Source organism: Schistocerca serialis, chromosome 2 (genome assembly GCF_023864345.2).
Source record: "Schistocerca serialis cubense isolate TAMUIC-IGC-003099 chromosome 2, iqSchSeri2.2, whole genome shotgun sequence".
NCBI lineage: Eukaryota > Metazoa > Arthropoda > Insecta > Orthoptera > Acrididae > Schistocerca > Schistocerca serialis.
Window position 1 is genome coordinate 453,781,775 of NC_064639.1, and position 21,065 is coordinate 453,802,839.

Genomic DNA, 21,065 nt, shown 5'->3' on the forward strand with positions numbered 1-21,065 from the left:
CTGTGGTATGGAAACATTTTCAAATAAATATATTGTTTGTGCAGCTCTGGGACCTGGAGCAATACCCCCTCCACCACAGCCAGCTGTCATCCCAACCTCTGAAGAAGTCAACAGCATACCTGGGTGAGTCATCAGACTCTTCTTTTTGAAAATTTTCATCAAATTTAGGTAAAGGATAAACATCCATGTGAAATAGTTTACAAGTTTCTTAATATTTTCTCCACAGCGCCCAGTCTGGGCCAACCAGTCTTCCATCATCTCAGATAGGGCCCAAAAAGGAGCCTCCACCTCCTCCTCCACCTAGACCTTATCGTACGCATGCAAGGAGTTCATCTTTGGACCTCAACAGGCTGGGTATGATATCTGTATTGATAATCATTAATTCTTTTCTACAGTCTTCTATGGAATTACCATCTCTAATGTATTTAACTTTTCATGCTGTTGGTATCATTATAAATACTATTCATTACTTGCTGAAATTTTGTCATGCTGTTGGTATCATTATAAATACTATTCATTACTTGCTGAAATTTTGTGTTAAATTAATAAGGCTATAAAACTATCATTGTTTGTTGATGAGTGAGTTTTGTAGAGCTGAGGTGATTATTCAGTTTGTTTCCAAGTTTGGAAGTAACAGATAAGGTGTAAAATAAATCTTCTTGTGGTGCACAAAGCACTACTGTTTCACAAACTATTGAAATGAGTAGTGACCCTTCATATGTTGCATTTATTTATGCTTCATGCATGTTGTGTTACAATTAGACCTCTAGAGCTTCTAACCCATTTAATACTACACTTAACAGTTTATAGATATTTATTGAAAATTAATTGTTGATCAGGTGGAATTTTTAGGCCCTCCTTGTTACAGCCATTTCTAAAGTATTTTTCCAACAGTCACACTGTCTTCATTCTGAACCTTTCCTCTCGTCCCCCCTTTTTTTATGAAACATCAAACAAGCTTGAACATTCTTAAGATTTCATGTATAAATGTTAATATTTACAAATGTTAACACATTTTATGTATGTAGAAAATACATGGGAGCACTGTAAAAGGATATCGGATGCCAGTTCTGGAAATACATGAGAAACATTTTATCGTACTCAGTTGAAGTCGATATATAAACCTGGCATACTGTTAAAACTTCTCACAAATGTGACGATGTTTGGGTGGTGTACGAATGTGCCTGCTCTTCTTCTCCTCTGCACAACCCAACACAATTACCATCACTTGTTCTCCCCCCCCCCTTCCTCTCTCTCTCTCTCTCTCTCTCTCTCTCTCTCTCTCTCTCTCTCTCTCTGCCATTTGACCTCTGGTTCCTTTTCCTGCATTCTTTGTTATATTCTACTGTTGTTTAACAGGGACAGGAATCCTAAATAGTGTGTGTATTTATTGTAAGGGGTCAATTTGCCTCCTGTATCATCCATGAACATTTGTCTTCTCCAGAAGAAGTTAAATTCTGGGTTGAATGAATGATTTTCATAATAATTGAGAATTATGAGTTTGAATAGTAATAACTTAGAGCTCACTGTTGTATGCAGAATGTCCCAGTAGGAACAGTCAATATTCAGGGATATGACAGGAACAATCATTTGAAGCAAACTACTCCAGTACACGTGGACTCTTAAAATGCGTACATTAAGAGCTCTGAGCACTTGCTTTGTTGCTGTGTAACATGTCTTCTACTGAAAAAGTGCTCATTCCTCTTAAGATATGTATTTTAGAGCCCGTGTTTACTAGACTTTTTGCTTCAAATGATCGTTCCTGCCATATCCCTGAATATTGAACGTTCCTCCTTGGATGCCCTGTATAATTGTCCAATAAATAAATTTAGTTGAGTGTAGATCTGGTTAAAGAAATATTTAGGTCTAATGAAGTATTTACCTTTGTTTCAGGTAAATCTGGTGGCCTGTTAGGTATTCCTCCAGTTGTACCTCCTCGTGTATCCCCAAGCACGGTAATTAATATTATATTGATTTCTTAAATTAATAGATTTAATTTATCAATGTCTTTAGTCATTAATCAGTCATAATTTGTTTTATTTATTTTTGAAAAAGAGAAAAAAGTGTAAGGAAAAGGATTTGGTCATAAACTGGTCTGACTTATCGCCGGCACCCTCCCCATGAGACCCACATTCTCAACTTATAGTCCACACACTACATTCGCAGTGCCCCTGCCATTATTCCCATTACTCGCGGCAGACAATCCACAGAGAACCATAATAGTTCAACAGATGCCATCTTCATATCTTATGTTTCATATGTTTCAACGATGCTGAGGTGTGTGACGATGGTAGCTTAGCCACCTAGCCTTAGCTATAGCTGTAACAGGGTTTATAAGACCTGGGACAACCGGTAGATCCTGGAAAAACCTGGGATTTTCTTTATCTGGGAGAAAACCAGGAAAAACCCAGGAATTTTTTAAGATTCCAGGAATTTATTTAATTTAGTTTTCAGTTAAATTTTTGTAATTTTGCCTGGTATGAAACAGTACTCTAACAAAGGATATTACTGTACCCGGCTACTGCAGAATAATAATGGCTCAACAAACCTGAACAAGAGAAGAAAAAAAAAAGAAAAAAGAAAAATAAATAAAAATAAAACTTAAGTTGCCAAGGTAAGGTGCCATATACAACAACCAAACACAGTGCTCATATAAGCGTCTGCTAACGGCAAAATGTGTCGAAGGCTTTAGGAAGACTATTCAATGCTTCATAACAACAAATTGCCTGTGATGAGTGTGACATCACAACTGCTTACATAAGATTCGTTTGAGCAGCTGTGAGCAGGCTCATGCGCATGCACAGTTGACTTACGTATGTGTAGTACCTTCTCCTTCTTCTGTCTACAGAACTGGGGCTTTTAGCTGTATAAGCAGTAGCAGCAAGGTGCTACCCGGAAAAATTTTATTGGCATGCGCAAGCTGCTAGATTCACAAGGGGCAAACTGGGGTATCTGCCCCAGGCGGCAATTTCAGGGGGGAAGGGGGTGCCAAATTCATATTCTTGAGGAAAATCGATTATTCATATTATTTTGAAACTCATACCTGTTGGTTTTTGGACATATTCTACATATATTTCTGAATGAATAAGCTGATTTTTGAATGTGTGCATAGTGTATGTCATGTCTCAGCCAGGGGAATCCTGATCGCATCTAGAAATAAACTTTCATGCGGACAGAAGCAGATGGCGCTATACGAGCTGAGCGGAATAAAGCCAAACGAAAGAATGCCGATCACTGCCTGATTATGTGGTTGATTGAGTTTGTGAATGATCAACATTGTTATAATTACCAGCAAAATCCATAGATTCTGACTACCAGAGTGGAAATAAACAACTAACAGGAATAACAAATTACGTATTATCTTCTCGATGTATCCAAGAAAATGAAATTTTGACAGTAAATTTTTGACCAGACCATTACACTAGCAAGGGCCAGTTGTACAGTCCCCGGTGGCAGCCACCTAAGTTTTATGCTGGGAGTAGCGCAGAAAACACGTTGTATGAACACATAATAATGCCTAACCGGAGAACAACCGTGGGATAACGAAACCGGTGATTGTGACGGGGGAGTGAAGTCAACCAGGGAATAAATTTTGACACTGGTAGGAATAGTAACATAATTAGTGATGACAAGATCGTTTTTTAGAAGAGGAAGGAGAAGAAATGGGGTCATCACACAAATTATGGAAGAATATGACGATTCCAAACTTATAAAAAAGTTCGTACTACTACTTTTCGATCTCTTGTTTGAGAAGCTGGAGCATATTAATGAAACGTGAAACTATTTCCGAACATAAAGCTTATTGCTTGTAGTAGGTCTAATTTACACTTGACAAACCATAATCATTCAAAAGATTGACAAGTTTTATAGTTCTGAGGAAAAGTATACTGTCACTTAACACAGGAAAAGTGTATTTTCTCCTGGGACAAAGTGTATTTTCAGCTGGGAAATCTGGGAAAAATTCGTGAATTTTTTTCTTGTTCGCATATACACCCTGTGTAGGATGTCCCATAACTTAAGTAAGAGCTGTGTTTTTTCCAGGGAGTGGTTGGTTATGGGCACAGCAACCCAGCATTTCCCGAGCTAAATGGCCAGTGCGACCAGACCTCTTGTACCGTAATCTCTGGCATGCTACTGGGACCATTGTTTGGCATGGCAATGGAATGTTGTGTGTTTCAGGGCATGATGCCTTGTTTTCACAGATGAACCACAAGGATGTACTGAATGCTTGTGGAAGTAAAACAGTCTCTTAGTGGTCAACCTCTGGGCACCTGACAGTGGTACATGGCTTGACCAGATATGCGGGGCTCTGCCCGGGTTGACATTTGTGTCCCTAGCGGCATGTGGGACCCGTATGGAGTAGTGACCTCAATTCACATCTGCTCCTGATAGGGTGGTGTACTATCAGGTAGTACCCACACCCACTCAAGAGAGAGAGTTCAGTCAGTCAGTCTTCCTGAAAAGTAGTTCCCAAATTATAGCTACAGGACACTAGCCTGCCATAACACTTACATTATGATTGAGAGAGCAGAGGAATCCTTTAGAAGGTATCCTCTTTCTATCTTCACAAGGCATTGGAGGGTATTGCTGGGTTCCTGAAAAACATTAAAAGACTTCGTAATGGAACATTGCAGTTGAAACTGCCATGTTACACCAAATACCTAAGCTTCTGGAATGCAAAGCCTTAGGTGAACCTGTTGTGGCTGAGGTGCATAACATCCTTAAATTTTGTAAAGTTGTGATTACCTGCTCCAGTATAATGGAGATGGACCCTGAGGAATTATGTGAAGAATGAAGTAACGTGGACATCAAAGCAGCGCAGTATTATATGAGGTGATTCAGCAGAACATTGGAGAAGCTTGCAACATTTATTCTAACTTTCAACACTCTGGACTTACCTGAACATACTTGCAGGCTATATCCATCTTAAAGTTCAATCATTTATTCCCAACCCAGTGTGATGTTTCAAATATCCAAAATTTGGTTTTACCACTGTGGCACTTAACAGGAGGGTTACATGTGGAAATTGTGGAGCCTAAGCTCACTAATCCGGCAACTTCTGTATGTTTCCTCTGAAATGTATAAACTGCTCCAGGAATCACCCAGCATGGAGGAGGAAGTGCAGGGTTTGTAATGAGGAAAGAAAAGTTCAGAAGCTGAACAAAATGTATATGCTTTGGTGAAGTTAAAAAAGCTGTCAATGCAATGCAGCCTCTGGTGTTCGATACTTCTTTTGGACCGGCCATTAAGAAGGCAGTTGCCAAGTGTGATGCCTGCACACAAACACAGACCGTGAATTCAATATGAGTACATCCACTTGTCATTTTGCCTGTGGGGACTGTTGGGGGGAGAAGGGGGGGAGGGGAAGCTACACATGACCCTGATACCATTTAGAAGCCGTCAGCAATGGACAGTGGACTTGGAACCTTGCCCGCATACCACTGCACACCATCAGAGGCCAACTAAGCCACCACTCTACCCATGCAGCCAACTCCTCCCATGAAGTACAGAATTTTACACAAAAAGTCATTAGAAATAAAAATAGTTGCTGCTAGATCTCAGATTAGTGAGCAGTGTCCCTTTGTGAAGGTGATTTTGTGGTCTAGGATATATAACCCTGATGACAGAAAATCAGGTAGATCGCGATACCTAGCTGTAGCAGTCCCAGCACACAACTTACCCTGCGCAGCACTCATAGCACTGTTAGCGATTGTAAAATTATTGGCACACTCACTGACAGCTTCGAATACAGGAATGGATCAACTGTTGACAAACGAGAAATCTGAAATGACAAATGATTTGGCATTACTGATTATGTGTCTTCGACAGTGTGGAACAAGAGAGAGAGCAAGTTACATCACATACTCAAAGAGAGGAAAGTGGACTTTGCATTAATAACAGAAACTAGGAAAAAACTAAAAGGAACAAGAGATTTGACAGACTACTGGTTGGATTACAGTGGTGTTCCCCAAAGGAAAAGAGCTAGTGCTGGAGTAGCAATTTAGTCTATGATGAATGGTGAGGAAAGATTTTTGAATACAGCTCCATAAATGAAAGAATAAAGACAGTCAGATTTCAAATTCCAGGAAGTCATATAACTCTTATCGATGTGTACAGCCCAGAGAAGGGAAAGGAGGATGATATTGACACTTTTTTTGATGATATTCAGAAAAAAGTGAACAAAACTAACAAGACAGGCCATGTTATCATCAAGAGTGATTTTAATGCGAGAGTATACCGTATTTACTCGAATCTAAGCCGCACTAGAATCTAAGCCGCACATGAAAAATGAGACTCAAAATCAAGGGAAAAAAGAAATTTCCCGAATCTAAGCCGCACCTGAAATTTGAGACTCAAAATTCAAGGGGAGAGAAAAGTTTTAGGCCGCACTTCCAAATCGAAACAGAGTTGGTCCATTGTAATATGAGACACAATTTAGCTCGAATGAATGACGATACAGCTACAGTTGTTTGGTTCGAGTCGTAAACTTTACCAGGTAGCCATTGCTATGCGTCAGGCGCTCCGTCCGTATTTAAATGGGTACCCTTCCTTTTTCACGTGCTTCGTTTGGTTTGAATTGATTGCTTATTTTTCTTTGATCTGATAAGTGCCGTTCTCTTTGTTATAAGTGTTTATGTCACTCTAAGCTGAAAATTCATTACTGTACTGTGTCATGCATTGTTTGTTGCATTCTGATAATGAGTGTTTACGACATGTCGCCGCTCGCGGCATGGCTTGCTTTTGTGCGGGCTACCGCTGCTTACAATTAAAAAAAAAAAAAAGAGAGAGAGAGGGAGAGAGAGAGAGAGAGAGAGAGAGAGAGAGAGGAATCGTCTCATTAGCGAAACAATAGCAAGAGACTGCTATTTGTTGTTACTTACACTGATGCTTTCTTTGATAATGATCAACAAGAACCAAATAATAGACTGCGTGTGATAGAAGATGTTCTGAACGAGAGTTTAGCGAAAATTTTTCTCTGTTTGAAAATCTGTGCAGCTTCTCTAGTATGTTACATTCTGCACAGAAATTAGTCATCTTAGATTTAAAAATCTAGTCAATTGCCGTGCTTCATTTCTGACTGTATCACTATTAGGCATAAGAATAATACGAATATAAATATGACATGATATGTATATTCTTCCGCATTTGCTGTTGTCTCACTCTAGTTTCGTAGTTTATTAGGCAGACAGGATTTAAATGAGATAGCAGCAAACACGAAAGAATACATGGCAAAATGTTTATATTCGTATTATTCTTATGGTGAAGAGAATACTGTATGTGATTCACAATTCATCAATGTCCCTATTAGCAAACCATCTCTTCTTACAGGTAGGAAAAAATTCAGAACATAGAGTTGGCCATATTGACAAACATCCCAAACAGTGTTGCCAGTTGAATTTTCGTAGTACATTGAAATGCTGCTACTTTCGAAGATGAACAATACGGAATTTGTATTTACTTCCACTTTTTTTTTTTTTTTTTTTTTTTTTTTTTTTTTTTTTTTTTTTTTTACTGACGCAGAGGTTTTGGTGCCAGTATTTATCTTTGTGCCTGCAAAGCATGCCCGTGTAGCGCTACATATATTCGACAGCAGAAGTTAGTTGTGGTGGCACCTACCAACATTTTTCAGAACTTCCGCTTACTTTGCACTCGATTCTAAGCCACAGGCGGTTTTTTGGATTACAAAAACCGGAAAAAAAGTGCGGCTTAGATTCGAGTAAATACGGTAGTTGGACTATTTGGAGAAAAGATTTTTAATAATAATTAATTGGAACTAGGCCAGTTTACCTCTTTTTAATAAATTTTTTACTAACACATTTTACGGAAATAAATAATGGAAAGTCCAGGTTGGAATATCAGCAATATTATGAAAGGATAGATTGCTACTCACTGTAAAGGTGACACATTGAGATGCAGATAGGCCTGATGAAAAGCCTGTTACATATAAGCTTTCAGCCATAGCCTTCTTCAGAAAGGGAAACACATTCAGACCTCAGTCTACAGTAACCTATTGTCTCCACATCCTCCGTAACTGTTTCTGCTTCCTCTGTCCTTTTGCCTTATCACAGTTCACCCATCCTCCTTCCTCCCCCCCTCAACTTCATTGTGTGCTCTCTCTCTGTTCGTCTTCTTTCCACTTCATGCTCACTGCCACCCCCTCCCATGACCCCCCCCCCCCTCCCCTGTCCCCCCAGCCTCCTGAAGTACCTGGCAGCCCTGTCCTGCTACCTCTAGTCCTTTCATGCTTCACAGGCAACACCAGTTCCTCTTCCTCCAACCCCCACCCCATCTGCCCTGCTATCACCAACCCCCTTTCACTACCCCACTCCAGATTGTTTCTCCCATTCGACATGTTTCTGTTGTGTCATCTTTATGGTGAGTAACATTTTACAGAAAGAAAGACATTCACAAGTTAACAGAGTGCATGAGGATAAGGTCTGTGGTTGATTACTTACTAATTACTTATAGAATGAAGAATCCTATGCAAAATATGTGTGTTTATATGTGTATGAAGAACAAAAAATCTACTGGAGTAGATCAAATAAATGCAGGACTAATTAAATATGGAGGGCTATCCCTAGGTAAAGACTTATACAATTAATAAATGAATGTTGGATGAACTGCAAGATCTCGACCCTTGGTAATCTCCCAATTCAAGAAAAGCAAATGTAATGACTGTAAAAACTATCATGGCATCAGTCTTCTAAACACACTACAAACTATTGTCAAAGATAATCAATAGCTTCATGAAGAATATCACAGAAGCTGTTATTTCTGGATAACAAAATGAGCCTAGATCTTATCATTCATGCACAAACAGTATGTTTGTAATTAAAAACATTGTCGATAAGCACAGAGAACTTAATATAGAAACCCATATGACCTTTATTGACCCTGAGAAGGCTTTTGGCCTTGTAAGTCTTGTTAACTTATATGTAAGATCATGTCTGCCTGTGGATATCCTTATCACCTAATAGAGGTAGCGAAAAGTCCTTACAGCAATCCATGCATTGCAATGAACACGGGTAGGAAACAATTAGAAGAAATAATTATTAACCAAGATATAAAATAAAGGTTTGGTCTATCACCTTCCCTTTTTAATATTTACATTGAATTCATTCTTCATAAATGAAAATTTAAAGTGAACAAAGTAATTAAGATAACAAATGAGGAATACTCAAATTCTGTTTGCGGATGATATCATTATTGTTCAAAAGAATGAATATGACCCCCAGACATCCATATACCACTTGGAGGAAATATGCAGTAAATACAACTTAAATTTTTTAGTAAAAAAATAAAAATAACAGCATTCAGGGGAAAATACATCAGACCAAAAATTGTTTTGTAGAATTCAGTTTTAGGGCAAGTATCTCAAATCTCATAGTTAGGTTGTATTATAGGTTTTGATTTTGACTCTGATATTGAAAGTAAAATACATAAACCCCCGGCTGTATGTGGTACCATTAGCAGCACATTGGGACATAAAGTACAAAAACGGACCATTATGAAATTCTATAAAGTGATGGCGGCTCTTGTGTCATTCTATGGAAGCAAAAGCTGGGTTAAAAAAACAAAAAAACAAAAATCAAACACCAGAGATGTGGTTTCAGAGAGACAAAAGGGCTGCACAAGATGAGAATATTGAAACAGAGTGAAATATTTTAAAAATGAATGAAAAATTTCATGAAGACTGGAGACAACACCTTACGAGAATGTCCTGTTACTGAACGCCCTAGAAGATCCTAAACTAAGAGTCAGACGGGAAAAGAAGTATTGGAAGATCTTGAAAAAGATGGAAATGATTTTGTTTACTAGTTCAGACCAGGCAGCAGGAGATGGTGGTGGTGGTGGTGGTGGTGGTGGTGGTGGTCTGCGTGTAGGAACCAGACAGCTGGTTGGTTGGTTGATTCGGGGGAGAGGACCAAACAGCAAGGTCATTGGTCCCATTGGATTAGGAAAGGATTGGGGAGGAAGTCAGCTGTCCCCTTTTAAAGGAACATTTGCCTGAAGCGATTTAGGGAAATCACGGAAAACCTAAATCAGGAAGGCCGGATGTGGAGTTAAACCGTCGTCCTCCCGAATGCGAGTCCAGTTTGCTAACAACTGCGCCACCTCGCTTGGTGAACCAGAGAGCTGGGCACTCTCTAATGTTCCCCCTGACCTCTTGAATAGATCACCACCACCAAGGAAGGATGACAAGGGCAACCATTGCTAATCAGTGGTACCCATAGAAACTTCTGCGTTGCAGTGGAATTTAAATGGATACCACTCACATTTGGAAGAACTACAAACTACAGCTCCTAGACCAGGAGAGACCATTCTTCAGCTGCTTCCAAAAACCCCGTTTTAAAGCCACTGATACACCTGAGTTAAAAGGACTACCATTCCTACAGGAAGGATGATTGTACTGTAGACAGGACTAAGAATGGGGTGACTGTTTACGTCAATGACAGATGCCATTCCTTTCATGCCTCTGTGGCCATACAGACAGTTGCAGTGCAAGTTCTCACACCACTTAAGATCACAGTGTGTTGTTTGTATTTCCAGCTCACAATCTGTTGGATCTGAATGCACTGACGTAGTTCTTCCAAGCACTCCCCTACACATTCGTCGTAGTGGGGGACTTCAGTGTACAGAGTTTGCTTTGTTACCATGTGTTCCAGGCTTTGAATTATCAAGCTGCTTGTCTATTTAGAGTGTATCTGCCTTTTGAACTCTAACCTGACACGCTTTACTACAGCTACAGAGTCATCTTTAGCCATTGACCTTTGTTTTTGCTCCCTGGCTATTGCAGACTTAATTCAGAGGGAAGTGGTCACAGATTACATTCCAGTGACTACTTTCTGGTGTGGATCCACCTCTTGGTTTCGATGGTGTTTGACAGATGATAAAGATTGTCTGTTAAAAGGGCAAACTTGATGTGATAGTCAGCAGGGCGTCTTGGAACAACAGGAATGTGTCCAGGAGATGGTGGACCATGTCATCAGTGTGATCCAATGAGTTGCTGCAAATTCCATTCCCCAGTCTAGTAACTATCTCAGATGATGGACTGTCCCTTAGTGGCATGAAGACTGTTGCTCGCTAGTCAAAGCCGGGCGCACCGCATTGCAGAATTCAAACATCGTCCAACTACATAAATCTCCATCCCTTCAAGTCTGCGAGAGCACTAGTGAGGCGAATGATAGAACAACAGAAGAGGAAAGTGTGGATGGAATTCACAACTTCCATTAATCAATTCACTTCCACTTTTCCTCCAGCAAGATGATCCACAACCCTGCCACTTTCGGCTCAGCATATTTTGGTACCATATGTTTTACATATTGGCATCAGGGCCACCTTCAGTTTGATTGTAGATTTGCTCACCTTCCTCACCAATACTGACATCAGTGTTTCACAGCTTTCAAAATTTTGTTGACCATTGGGTCTCATCCACGAAGTGCTGAGAAGGGGAGGTGGGCTTTAATACTATTATACACTACTGGCCATTAAAGTTGCTACACCAAGACGAAATGCAGATGATAAATGGGTATTCATTGGACAAATATATTATATTAGAACTGACGTGATTACATTTTCATGCAATTTGGGTGCATTGATCCTGAGAAATCAGTACCCAGAGCGACCACCTCTGGGCGTAATAATGGCCTTGATATGCCTGGGCATTGAGTCAAACAGAGCTTGGATAGTGTGTACAGGTACAGCTGCCCATGCAGCTTAAACACGATACCACAGTTCATCAAGAATAGTGACTGGCATATTGTGATGAGCCAGTTGTTCGGCCACCATTTACCAGACGTTTTCAATTGGTGAGAGATCTGGAGAATATGCTGGCCAGGGCAGCAGTTGAACATTTTCTGTATCCAGAAAGGCCCGTACAGGACCTGCAACATGCGATCGTGCATTATCCTGCTGAAATGTAGGGTTTCGCAGGGATTAAATGAAGGGTAGAGCCACGGGTCGTAACATCTGAAATGTAACGTCCACTGTTCAAAATGCCGGCAACGCGAACAAGAGGTGACTGATATGTGTAACCAGTGGCACCCCATACCATCACTCCGGGTCATACGCCAGTATGGCGATGACGAGGACATGCTTCCAATGTGCGTTCACTGCGATGTCACCAAACATGGATGCGACCATCATGATGCTGTAAGCAGAACCTGGATTCATCTGAAAAAATGACGTTTTGCCATTCATGCACCCAGGTTTGTTGTTGAGTACACCATCGCAGGCACTTCTGTCTGTGATGCAGCGTCAAGGGTAACCGCAGCCATGGTCTCCGAGCTGATAGTCCATGCTGCTGAAAACGTCATTGAACTGTTCGTGCAGATGGTTGTCGTTTTGCAAATGCCCCCATCTGTTGTCTCAGGGATCGAGATGTGTCTGCACGATCTGTTACAGCCATGCGGATAAGATGCCTGTCATCTCAGCTGCCACTGATACGAGGCTGTTGTGATCCAGCACGGCGTTCCATATTACCCTCCTGAACCCACCGATGCCATATTCTGCTAACAGTCATTGGATCTTGACCAACGTGAGCAGCAATGTCGCGATATGATAAACCGCAATCCAACCTTTATCAAAGTCGGAAACGTGATGGTATGCATTTCTCCTCCTTACACGAGGCATCACAACAACGTTTCACCAGGCAACGCTGGTCAACTGCTGTTTGTGTATGAGAAATTGTTTGGAAACTTCCCTCATGTCAGCACGTTGTAGGTGTTGCCACCGGCGCCAACCTTGTGTGAATGCTCTGAAAAGCTAATAATTTGCATATCACAGCATCTTCTTCCTTTCAGTTAAATTTCGTGTCTGTAGCACTTCATTTGTAGCAATTTTAATGGCCAGTAGTGTAAACAGCAGGGAGGCTTCACACCTCCCACCCATGAGAATGGCTTGCTGATTCTTCATAAGAGTGCTGCTGATCGTGTTGTTCAGTGCCCCACATCCAAAATAATAATAGCAACCTGAACTGGTGCCAGATGAATTATACAGTGCCTCAATTAGAAAGTGTCATCATTCTTCTTATGTGACTGTATCTTGACTCAGGCCTCACATAAATAGATAATTGTCATCCTGTAAGATGCTATGTGTGGTGCAGAGTGCATCAGCCAATAAGAATACAAGTGATCAGCAATAATTTTAGTGTTGGCTTTAGCTGTCAGAGGACATTTTCCAACCTTCATAGTTTTCCAGGGGACCCAAGTGAAGGTGACTCATAGCTTATTTCTGCCACCACCTCACTGTGTATTTACTGTGGTGCATGTGTTGAGTAGGGGATCTTCTGATAGGTTGTATAATCAGGCAAAATTATTAACAGGATGTAAATGTTAATTTGAGTCATATGATGGGGGAATTCATTTCATTTGTTCCATGATCCAGCAGTGGTAACCCTGTATTAATTGTTGTTACTGACACTCCCATTTCGTGAACCGTGCCATGAATACAGGATATCCGCTTCAGACTCATATTTCTAGCAATCTGTTGTGAATTGTGCACGCTGAAGTATCTGTAACTTTCCCAGTTATATGCACTGCTATATACTACAGAATCTCATATTACCACACTTTCCCCACAAAGCATAACCTGATGACAACCTTATGGCAATTTTTATCGGTTTTGGGTTCATTCTCCCATAACAACCTCACCTTTGTCAAAGTCACTTAAATCAGGGGATTCCCCATTCTCTGCTTGTAACCAAATAAATTACTTCTCTGTATCTGTGGCTCCTGTAGTATAATTTTCATATCATATTCAGTGAGGTGCCCAAGTTCAAGCTATGGTGGCACCGTACTGATTTATCAGAGTCTGTGCATTCACTGCAGCTAAAGCTTGCATCAGCCGCCTGCATGAAGCCCTCGTGTGTATTTTCATTGTGGCTGTGTGAATTGGAATGGTAATACCAGTTCTTACTTGCCTGTGTTTTAGTCTTTAATGAATTTAAAGTAGACTAGTAGTGAGATGCGGTTCAGAAGTGACAGAGGAATTGCATTTTTTGGTGATGGGGAGTCACTGTATGAATTCTCAAAATTGCTCTTGAGGCTGAGTCCAGCATAGATTTTGTGCATAAATTTTAATGTAGAACGCAAACATTCTACTACTGCTTCTTACTCTACCAATATTATCTTAGCATGTATCGTTGTTACTCAGAGAATGTTACTAGAATTGATAAAATGTGTTAAGTATGAAATGACACTGTATACATTCATACATTGGTGTGTTAGGGAAAAACTACAAACATCAAAGGAACCTACTTCGTGGTGTAGCATGATGCGATGACTAATCATTTAATTTTATTCCTAAAGACCATTGAGTTTAAGGTACCATCTTTTGGTTTCAGTTTTGTACTGTTCTTACTTAAAGTTCATAATTTGCTGGCCAGCCTGTAGGCTGGAGCTTATATAGAAGATGCAACTTGTTGGATTGGTACACTTTGCTTATGCATATTTGAACAATCATATAGACTAGAAGGCTTTGAGTTCATGTTAGTTAGCAACTGTGCTTTAAGTTCAGTTAATGTACTTGTGTAGGACTTAGTCACATTTTTAACTTAATGACTAAATCACAATGATTTGCAGTTTACACAATGTCCAGTCTATTCGCTTTCCTCAAGACAGTTTAATACATTTGGATGAAAGTTGGAATGGCTTATTTTTATACATCACATACACAGTATTTAAGCTTTCAGTAAATATGGAAGGGGATTGCTTGCTGTGACATGGAATCATGTCTTGAAAGCACCAAACGAGATGGTGTAGTGGTAAGACATTAGAGTTGTGTACAGGAGGACATCAGCTCAAATCCACATCTGACCATCCAGATTTATGTTGTGATTTCCATAAATCTTTGAGAGAGATTGCTGAGGTGCTTTCTTTGTAAGGACATGGTTGATGTACTTCTCCATCCGTCTTCAGTTTTGAGCCTATGATTACATGCTCTGTCTGTAATGACCTCTTAATCAATTGTATATTAAACCATAATCTCCCTTCTTGAAAGCATACATTAACTAAATGACTAAATTTATTTAGATGATATTTTATCTCAATTTTTAAGATTTTTCTTTAATTGTTAGTGCTGTCACAACCTTGTTCTAGCACACCAAATAAAATGACAATGACAAGATGTGCAAATTTAGCAGTAACAGCTAAAAAAACCAATACTTGGAAAACAGGAGTATTGTTCAGTGCTGTTTATTCGTGTATCTATGAATTGTTAGGAGAAAATAAATGAACAGCTATAAAGATAACTTGTTTTGTGTACATTATAATATTAAATAGTATCCTGTGGTTCATTGATTAGCTAATGGCACTACAATGAAAACTTGGAAGTGGAAGAGCTTATGTCAAGTGGCTATGTAGGTAGCTTATTTACTAAAACAAATAACTCTTTGATTTGCACATTTTAAAATGATTTCATTTTGTGATTATAGACATCACCAAACAAAAAGCTGATTGGGCAGCATAGTGAAGGCGATGTGCTGTCACTAGTGTCAGATCAAACTGGATTTGCGGATTTTGGCAGATTTGGGCAGGAGGAAGAGGAGACTGCAGAAATGCAGATGCCAAGAAAACATGGGGCGTTTGAAGTTTACCGGAAACCTACTGCCCGTGAGTAGTTACATACAAGGAATATATGTGTTTTTACTTTTTATTTTTCCAGGCTAGAGAATTGTTAAATGAGATTTCTGAAAGTAATGTTGTTAGGTACCACGTGTTTTTATCTTGCGGGTTATTTTTGTTAAATTTGCAAGAAAAGTTAATGAATAATGTGTAGGACAGTACAGTGCTCCGAAGAAATTTTTTCTTCTCAAATCACTGCACATATTCATTGAGTGCCTCAGAATTATATATTGTGCCTGGTTTGACATACCAAAATTATTGTAATGGGCTTAAGTGTGAGCAAATTTGTTAGTGTATTTTGACTGATTACAAGGAGAATGATCCTCCTTGGGGAGGGGAAGGCATATTCTATGTATCATATGAAGATTGGAATGCAGTTACTCCCTCTTGAACGCTTGTTACAAACTTGTGTAGGGGCTAGAATAAAAAATGTCAGAGAGATAGTCATACAGAACAGCAGACTGTAGCAGTATCAACATGAACACTCTCGTAAGTCTAGCTGACTAGAGAGAGATCATATCTTTTGGTGCACTGTCATGACCAAATGCAGCAGTTTTAGCATCAGGCCAAGATAAAGCCTTTGACCAGATTTCTCACCACTACTTGTTCAAACTACTGAACCATTTCAGATTTGGTGGAAACTTTATTCAAATGATTAAAAATATGTATGATCGCACCAGTTGTTAAGATTATCATGAATGGCCAATTCACCTGACATCCATGCTGCCTCTCTGTTATCATTCTCAGTACCAGGTCTAATTTATGTACCTGTCCATAGAAACCAGGCAGTTTTAACAATATTTAAAAAATCAATGCATCAAAGCTGCTGACTGGAATGTGGCATATTTTGCACCATTTTAAAGCTGCAATTTTCTGCTTTAATTCTGTATGAAAGAAACTGCATTGGAAAGCACGGCTTTGAGTTAAAGTTATAAAAATCACTTAGGTGTTTTTAAGAATTTAGAAAAGTCATACAAAGAAGAAAATCTAACTTTTATTTTTAACTAATTTTATGGTATTATGTTATATCTTACTGTTTGTCTACAATCATTTCATATAAATTTCACACAGATTTTTCAGTGTAGAAAATTTTAAAACAAGATTCCAAGCATTGCACCACCACACTGTTCACACTGGTAGCAAGTCTCTCTACAAGAAGCCCTGCCACTCTCTTTCTTGTGTCTGTAACTGCACACATGACACACATGAGCAGCATATTTCTTAGTAGTTGCAGGTATGTGATGCAAAATGTGTCTCTGGTAGCAAGCCTGTTGTTTCTTCACTACTTTGTACGGCTTAAAGTGTATTATCTGCAGCAAGCTGAGCTGCAAGCATTGTTATAAATTCTGTTGAATGAGTTTCTTGTTGTACACTGCATTCTACAACCAAAACGCATTTGATGCCCCTATCAGCAGCAGAGGGAAATATAATTTTCACCACCATTTCATAGTTCTGTGCTGGAATGGATTAGACTGAAAGTGCTGGTCTCCAATATCCTCTCCAATTTTATTCATATTGTAAGTCAGTACTTGAAGTAATTTCAATACCACACTCCCATTTTCCTTAGTTGGTATACCAAATATGACCTGATGCCTTGTAGACAATGTGCACACATTCTTTTTATCCTGTTCTCCAGTGATCCAAAATCTCTGTCCTTTCTTGAAATGCACATATGGGAAAGAACACCCAAGAAATGCATTGTCTCACTTGTAGTTACTGGTTTCCAGGAACTAAACTGAATGATGCTTCAGGTTATTTCCGCTTCTTTCCATCTGGATTGTCTGTGATGCATACAAATTTGTCAGTGTTTTAAATTCATTTATGCCACTGTAAGTAAGGAAGACTTCACTGCAATCCAGTATAGAAGTAGAGTCATCAGTATTGACTAATATCTGCCTGGGTGTATTGTTCACAGGCAGAGGTCAGTAAATGCCAAATACAGTCCAGTTACTGTCTTTCAAATATGGCACAGCCATTGGATTTGACCCAATACCTTCATCATTCTCATCTGCACCTGCAGACGGGCTGTCATCGATCTCATTCACTAAAAGGACACTATGTGCATCACTTACAGAAAAGCTCATTCAGCAGAAATGTGTATGTTACACAATTGTGAGCAGTCATACACTGTTGCAAATTAGTAAATACATACCTTCAGGCACACCACTGTATTCAGAATCATATGAATCATACTCTACATTATCCAGAGTGTTGTTATTGTTTATCACATCTGCAAGTTTTGCATCTGATGATAAACCTCAATGAATCATGATTACAAATAAAGCAGCAATATGAGGAATACTGAGAACACAAAGATAAATTTTAACACAAATGATGATGATTTAAAGAATACTGCTTTGCCATCTATGGATGCATTTTGTTACTAAACATCTGTAAAACATTTAACACTGACCAAACCCATTACAGTAATGTTGCAGTGTTTTGGCCTCAGTTAAATGTAACAACACATACAATTTATGGGCATTGTGATCTTCGTTTGACCCCAGGCCTGTAAATCTTAGTGGTGTGGCACTTAACATTTGAGCCACTAGTCGGAATGATGAATTGTGAACTTCAAGCGTATGCAGGTGACAAGTGCAGTAGCCACCAGAAAGTTCGCGGGAGGCGCACATCTGCACGGCGCGTCACGGACGGTAGTTGCCGCAAATAGAGTCCCGTCCACCAGAGGGCACGCGAGAATTCGGCCGCGACCTCTGCCAGCGGAACAACAACTACTCAGGCAGCACGGGCCGTGCCCAGTGAGTTCACATCGGGCATGCCTATGAGACAGTTCCCGGTCTACTTTGAAGTGCGACGGAAAACGTAAACCATGTTACTACACAATTGGCGATGAGTAGGGTCGTTCTTTCGCGTGTTGCGTCGTCGTTCCGGTTTCGCAGCTTATCCGCGGCATGGAGGATTTAGTGCGGGTTTTGGTTGAGCAGCAGACGGAGCTCATGGCTACCATGAAATAAGTGCTTCTGGCGTTGCTCTCCACGCCGTCTGCTCCAGCGCCATTCCCTCCTCCCTTTCCCCCGTATGACGAGACGGCGGAGGATTGGGACGCGTATGAACATCGCCTTCGGCAGCATTTCCAGGCGTTTCATGTTGCCGATGTGGAGGTATATCGTGCTCTTTTCTTGTCTTGGATATCTCCCTCCCTGTATCAAGTTTTGCGGCAGCTTGCGCCGTTGCAGGAACCCTCGTCCTTGTCTTTTAACGCATTGTGTTCATTACTGTCTTCATATTACCGCCGCCGCATGCATGTTGTGGCGGCTAAGGTCGAGTTCTATCAATGCAAGAAGCAGCCCCATCAGTCTTAGTCGCAAGTGTCATTTTGTCATGGAGCAGTCGCGAGAGTCATATGCCCACGTTATGGTGCGCGACGTCATTGTTCGTTCGACCCCTGATAGGGAGGTCCGGCAACGGGCCCTGCAGTTAGAAGACCCTCCCCTCGAGGAAGTCCTGTCCAGTGCTCAATCGTATGAAGTCTCTCACGCCACCGGTCAACAGTTGGAAGCGTGGTGCGACATTGCGGCAGTTCAGGGCGATGTGGCCGCATCCACTGCGTCCGGGGTGGACGACGTGCGAGCCGTACAATCCGGCTGTTACGGCCGCTCCCGCACGGCGCGTAAACAGAGTTCCGGGCGCCGGCCCATGTTACCGTCCTGTGCATCGTGCTATATACATCACGATCAGTCGGAGTGACCCCAGCGTTGGGCTGTTTGCCGCAAATGTAATAAAAAAGGACACATTGCTAAAGTTTGCCGCTCAGCCTCGAAAGAATCGAAGGAAGCAGTTACAGAAGACATGGACGTTGACATTCAGGAAGTTTCATCGGGCCAGGCTCCCTACGCATCGGCCCACAAACTCTTTATTGAGGTGTCTGTTTGGTCGCGCCGATTACAACTGCAAGTAGATGCGGGCGCGGCAGTTGTTTCTTTGTGGAATGCACAAACTTACTCCGACCTTGGGTCGCCCCCGTTGGCGCCAGTTTACCGGCGTCTACGTGGTTATGATAAACAGTTCATTCCCCTACTGGGTCAATTCACTACCTATGTGACTTACAAATCAGTCACTCGGCCTATTACATTCATTGTTGTCCGTGATGCGAGCTCCGCTAACCTTTTTGGCTTGGATGCCTTTCAAGATTTTGGGTTTTCTATCGCTGACAGCATACAGTTGGTCTCCGAAGACGTTCCCTATCAATCATTAGAATCTTTGATCTCTGACTTTCCGGATATCTTTGAGGAGGGCCTGGGGCATGTTTCAGACTTTGAAGCTCACTTAACGTTGAAGGCATCAGCTCGCCCGCGTTTTCTACACGCGAGGCAGATCCCCTTGGCTCTCCGCCCTCAGGTAAAAGAAGAGCTCGACCGGCTGACAGCCCTAGGGGTCGTTCTTCCCATTTCTTCTAGTGAGTGGGCTTCGCCCCTCGTTATTGTCAGGAAACCCTCGGGAAAATTACATCTTTGTGGCGATTTCGAGGCCACTATCAATTCCCAATTGGTGGTGGACACCTATCCTTTGCCTCGTGCTGATGAATTGTTCTCCGCCATAGCGGGAGGCCAATATTTTTCGAAAATCAATCTTTCGGAGGCTTATCATCAGATACCTCTTGATGAGGACTCCAAACGGCTGGCGGTTGTCAACACCCCGTTTGGCCTTTACCAATACCAGCGGTTGGCCTTCGGGATATCCAGTGCCCCGGCGATATTCCAGCGTTATCTTGAGCACGTCACGTCGACAATCCCTCATTGTATTAATTACCTGGACGACATAATTGTCACGGGCCGCAGCATGAAGGATCACTTGCACAACCTTCGCACCCTCTTTCTCAAATTCAGGTCTGTGGGCTTGCGTTGCAACCTGCTTAAGTCAGCCTTCTTCCAACCGTCCATCCAGTATGTGGGCTACACAATCTCTCGGCACGGCGTCCAGCCGCTAGGAAGTTTGGTCCAAGTTATCGTCGACCTTCCGCCGCCCGCTTTGCTGAAGGAGTTACAATCTTTTTTAGGCAAGATTGCCTATTACCACCAGTTCATTCCCAGGGCTTCCACAATCGCCCGCCCTCTGTACTGCCTTCTGTTCAAGGGTGTTTCTTTTGATTGGTCGCCTGCATGCGAGCGAGCGTTCACCTCATTGAAAGGCCTCCTCACGTCAGCGCCATGTTTGGCTACTTTTGACCCCCATAAGCCGTTGGTCCTAGCTACAGATGCTTCGCAGTATGGGGTGGGGGCGGTCCTGGCCCATCGCAATGCAGATGGTTCCGAGCAGCCACTGGCATTTGCGTCTAAAACTCTTAGTCCTGCACGGGCCCATTACTCCCAGGTGGAAAAAGAGGCTTTGGCCATTTTCTACGCTGTTACCAAGTTTCACCCTTTCTTATATGGCATGAAGTTTCAGTTAATCACTGACCATAAGCCGTTAATATCGTTATTT

General features: G+C 41.3%; 1 protein-coding gene across 2 annotated transcripts in view; it reads left to right on the forward strand.

Annotated features, from left to right (window-relative positions):
- LOC126457339 (ralBP1-associated Eps domain-containing protein 2) overlaps positions 1–21,065 on the forward strand; it is a 138,671-nt gene that overhangs the window by 72,065 nt on the left and 45,541 nt on the right. For both annotated transcript variants that reach the window (XM_050093552.1, XM_050093553.1), the window contains 4 exons: positions 45–123; positions 227–354; positions 1,894–1,955; positions 15,434–15,611. In XM_050093552.1, the coding sequence (XP_049949509.1) occupies positions 45–123; positions 227–354; positions 1,894–1,955; positions 15,434–15,611 (447 nt within the window). The remainder of the gene's footprint in view (positions 1–44; positions 124–226; positions 355–1,893; positions 1,956–15,433; positions 15,612–21,065) is intronic.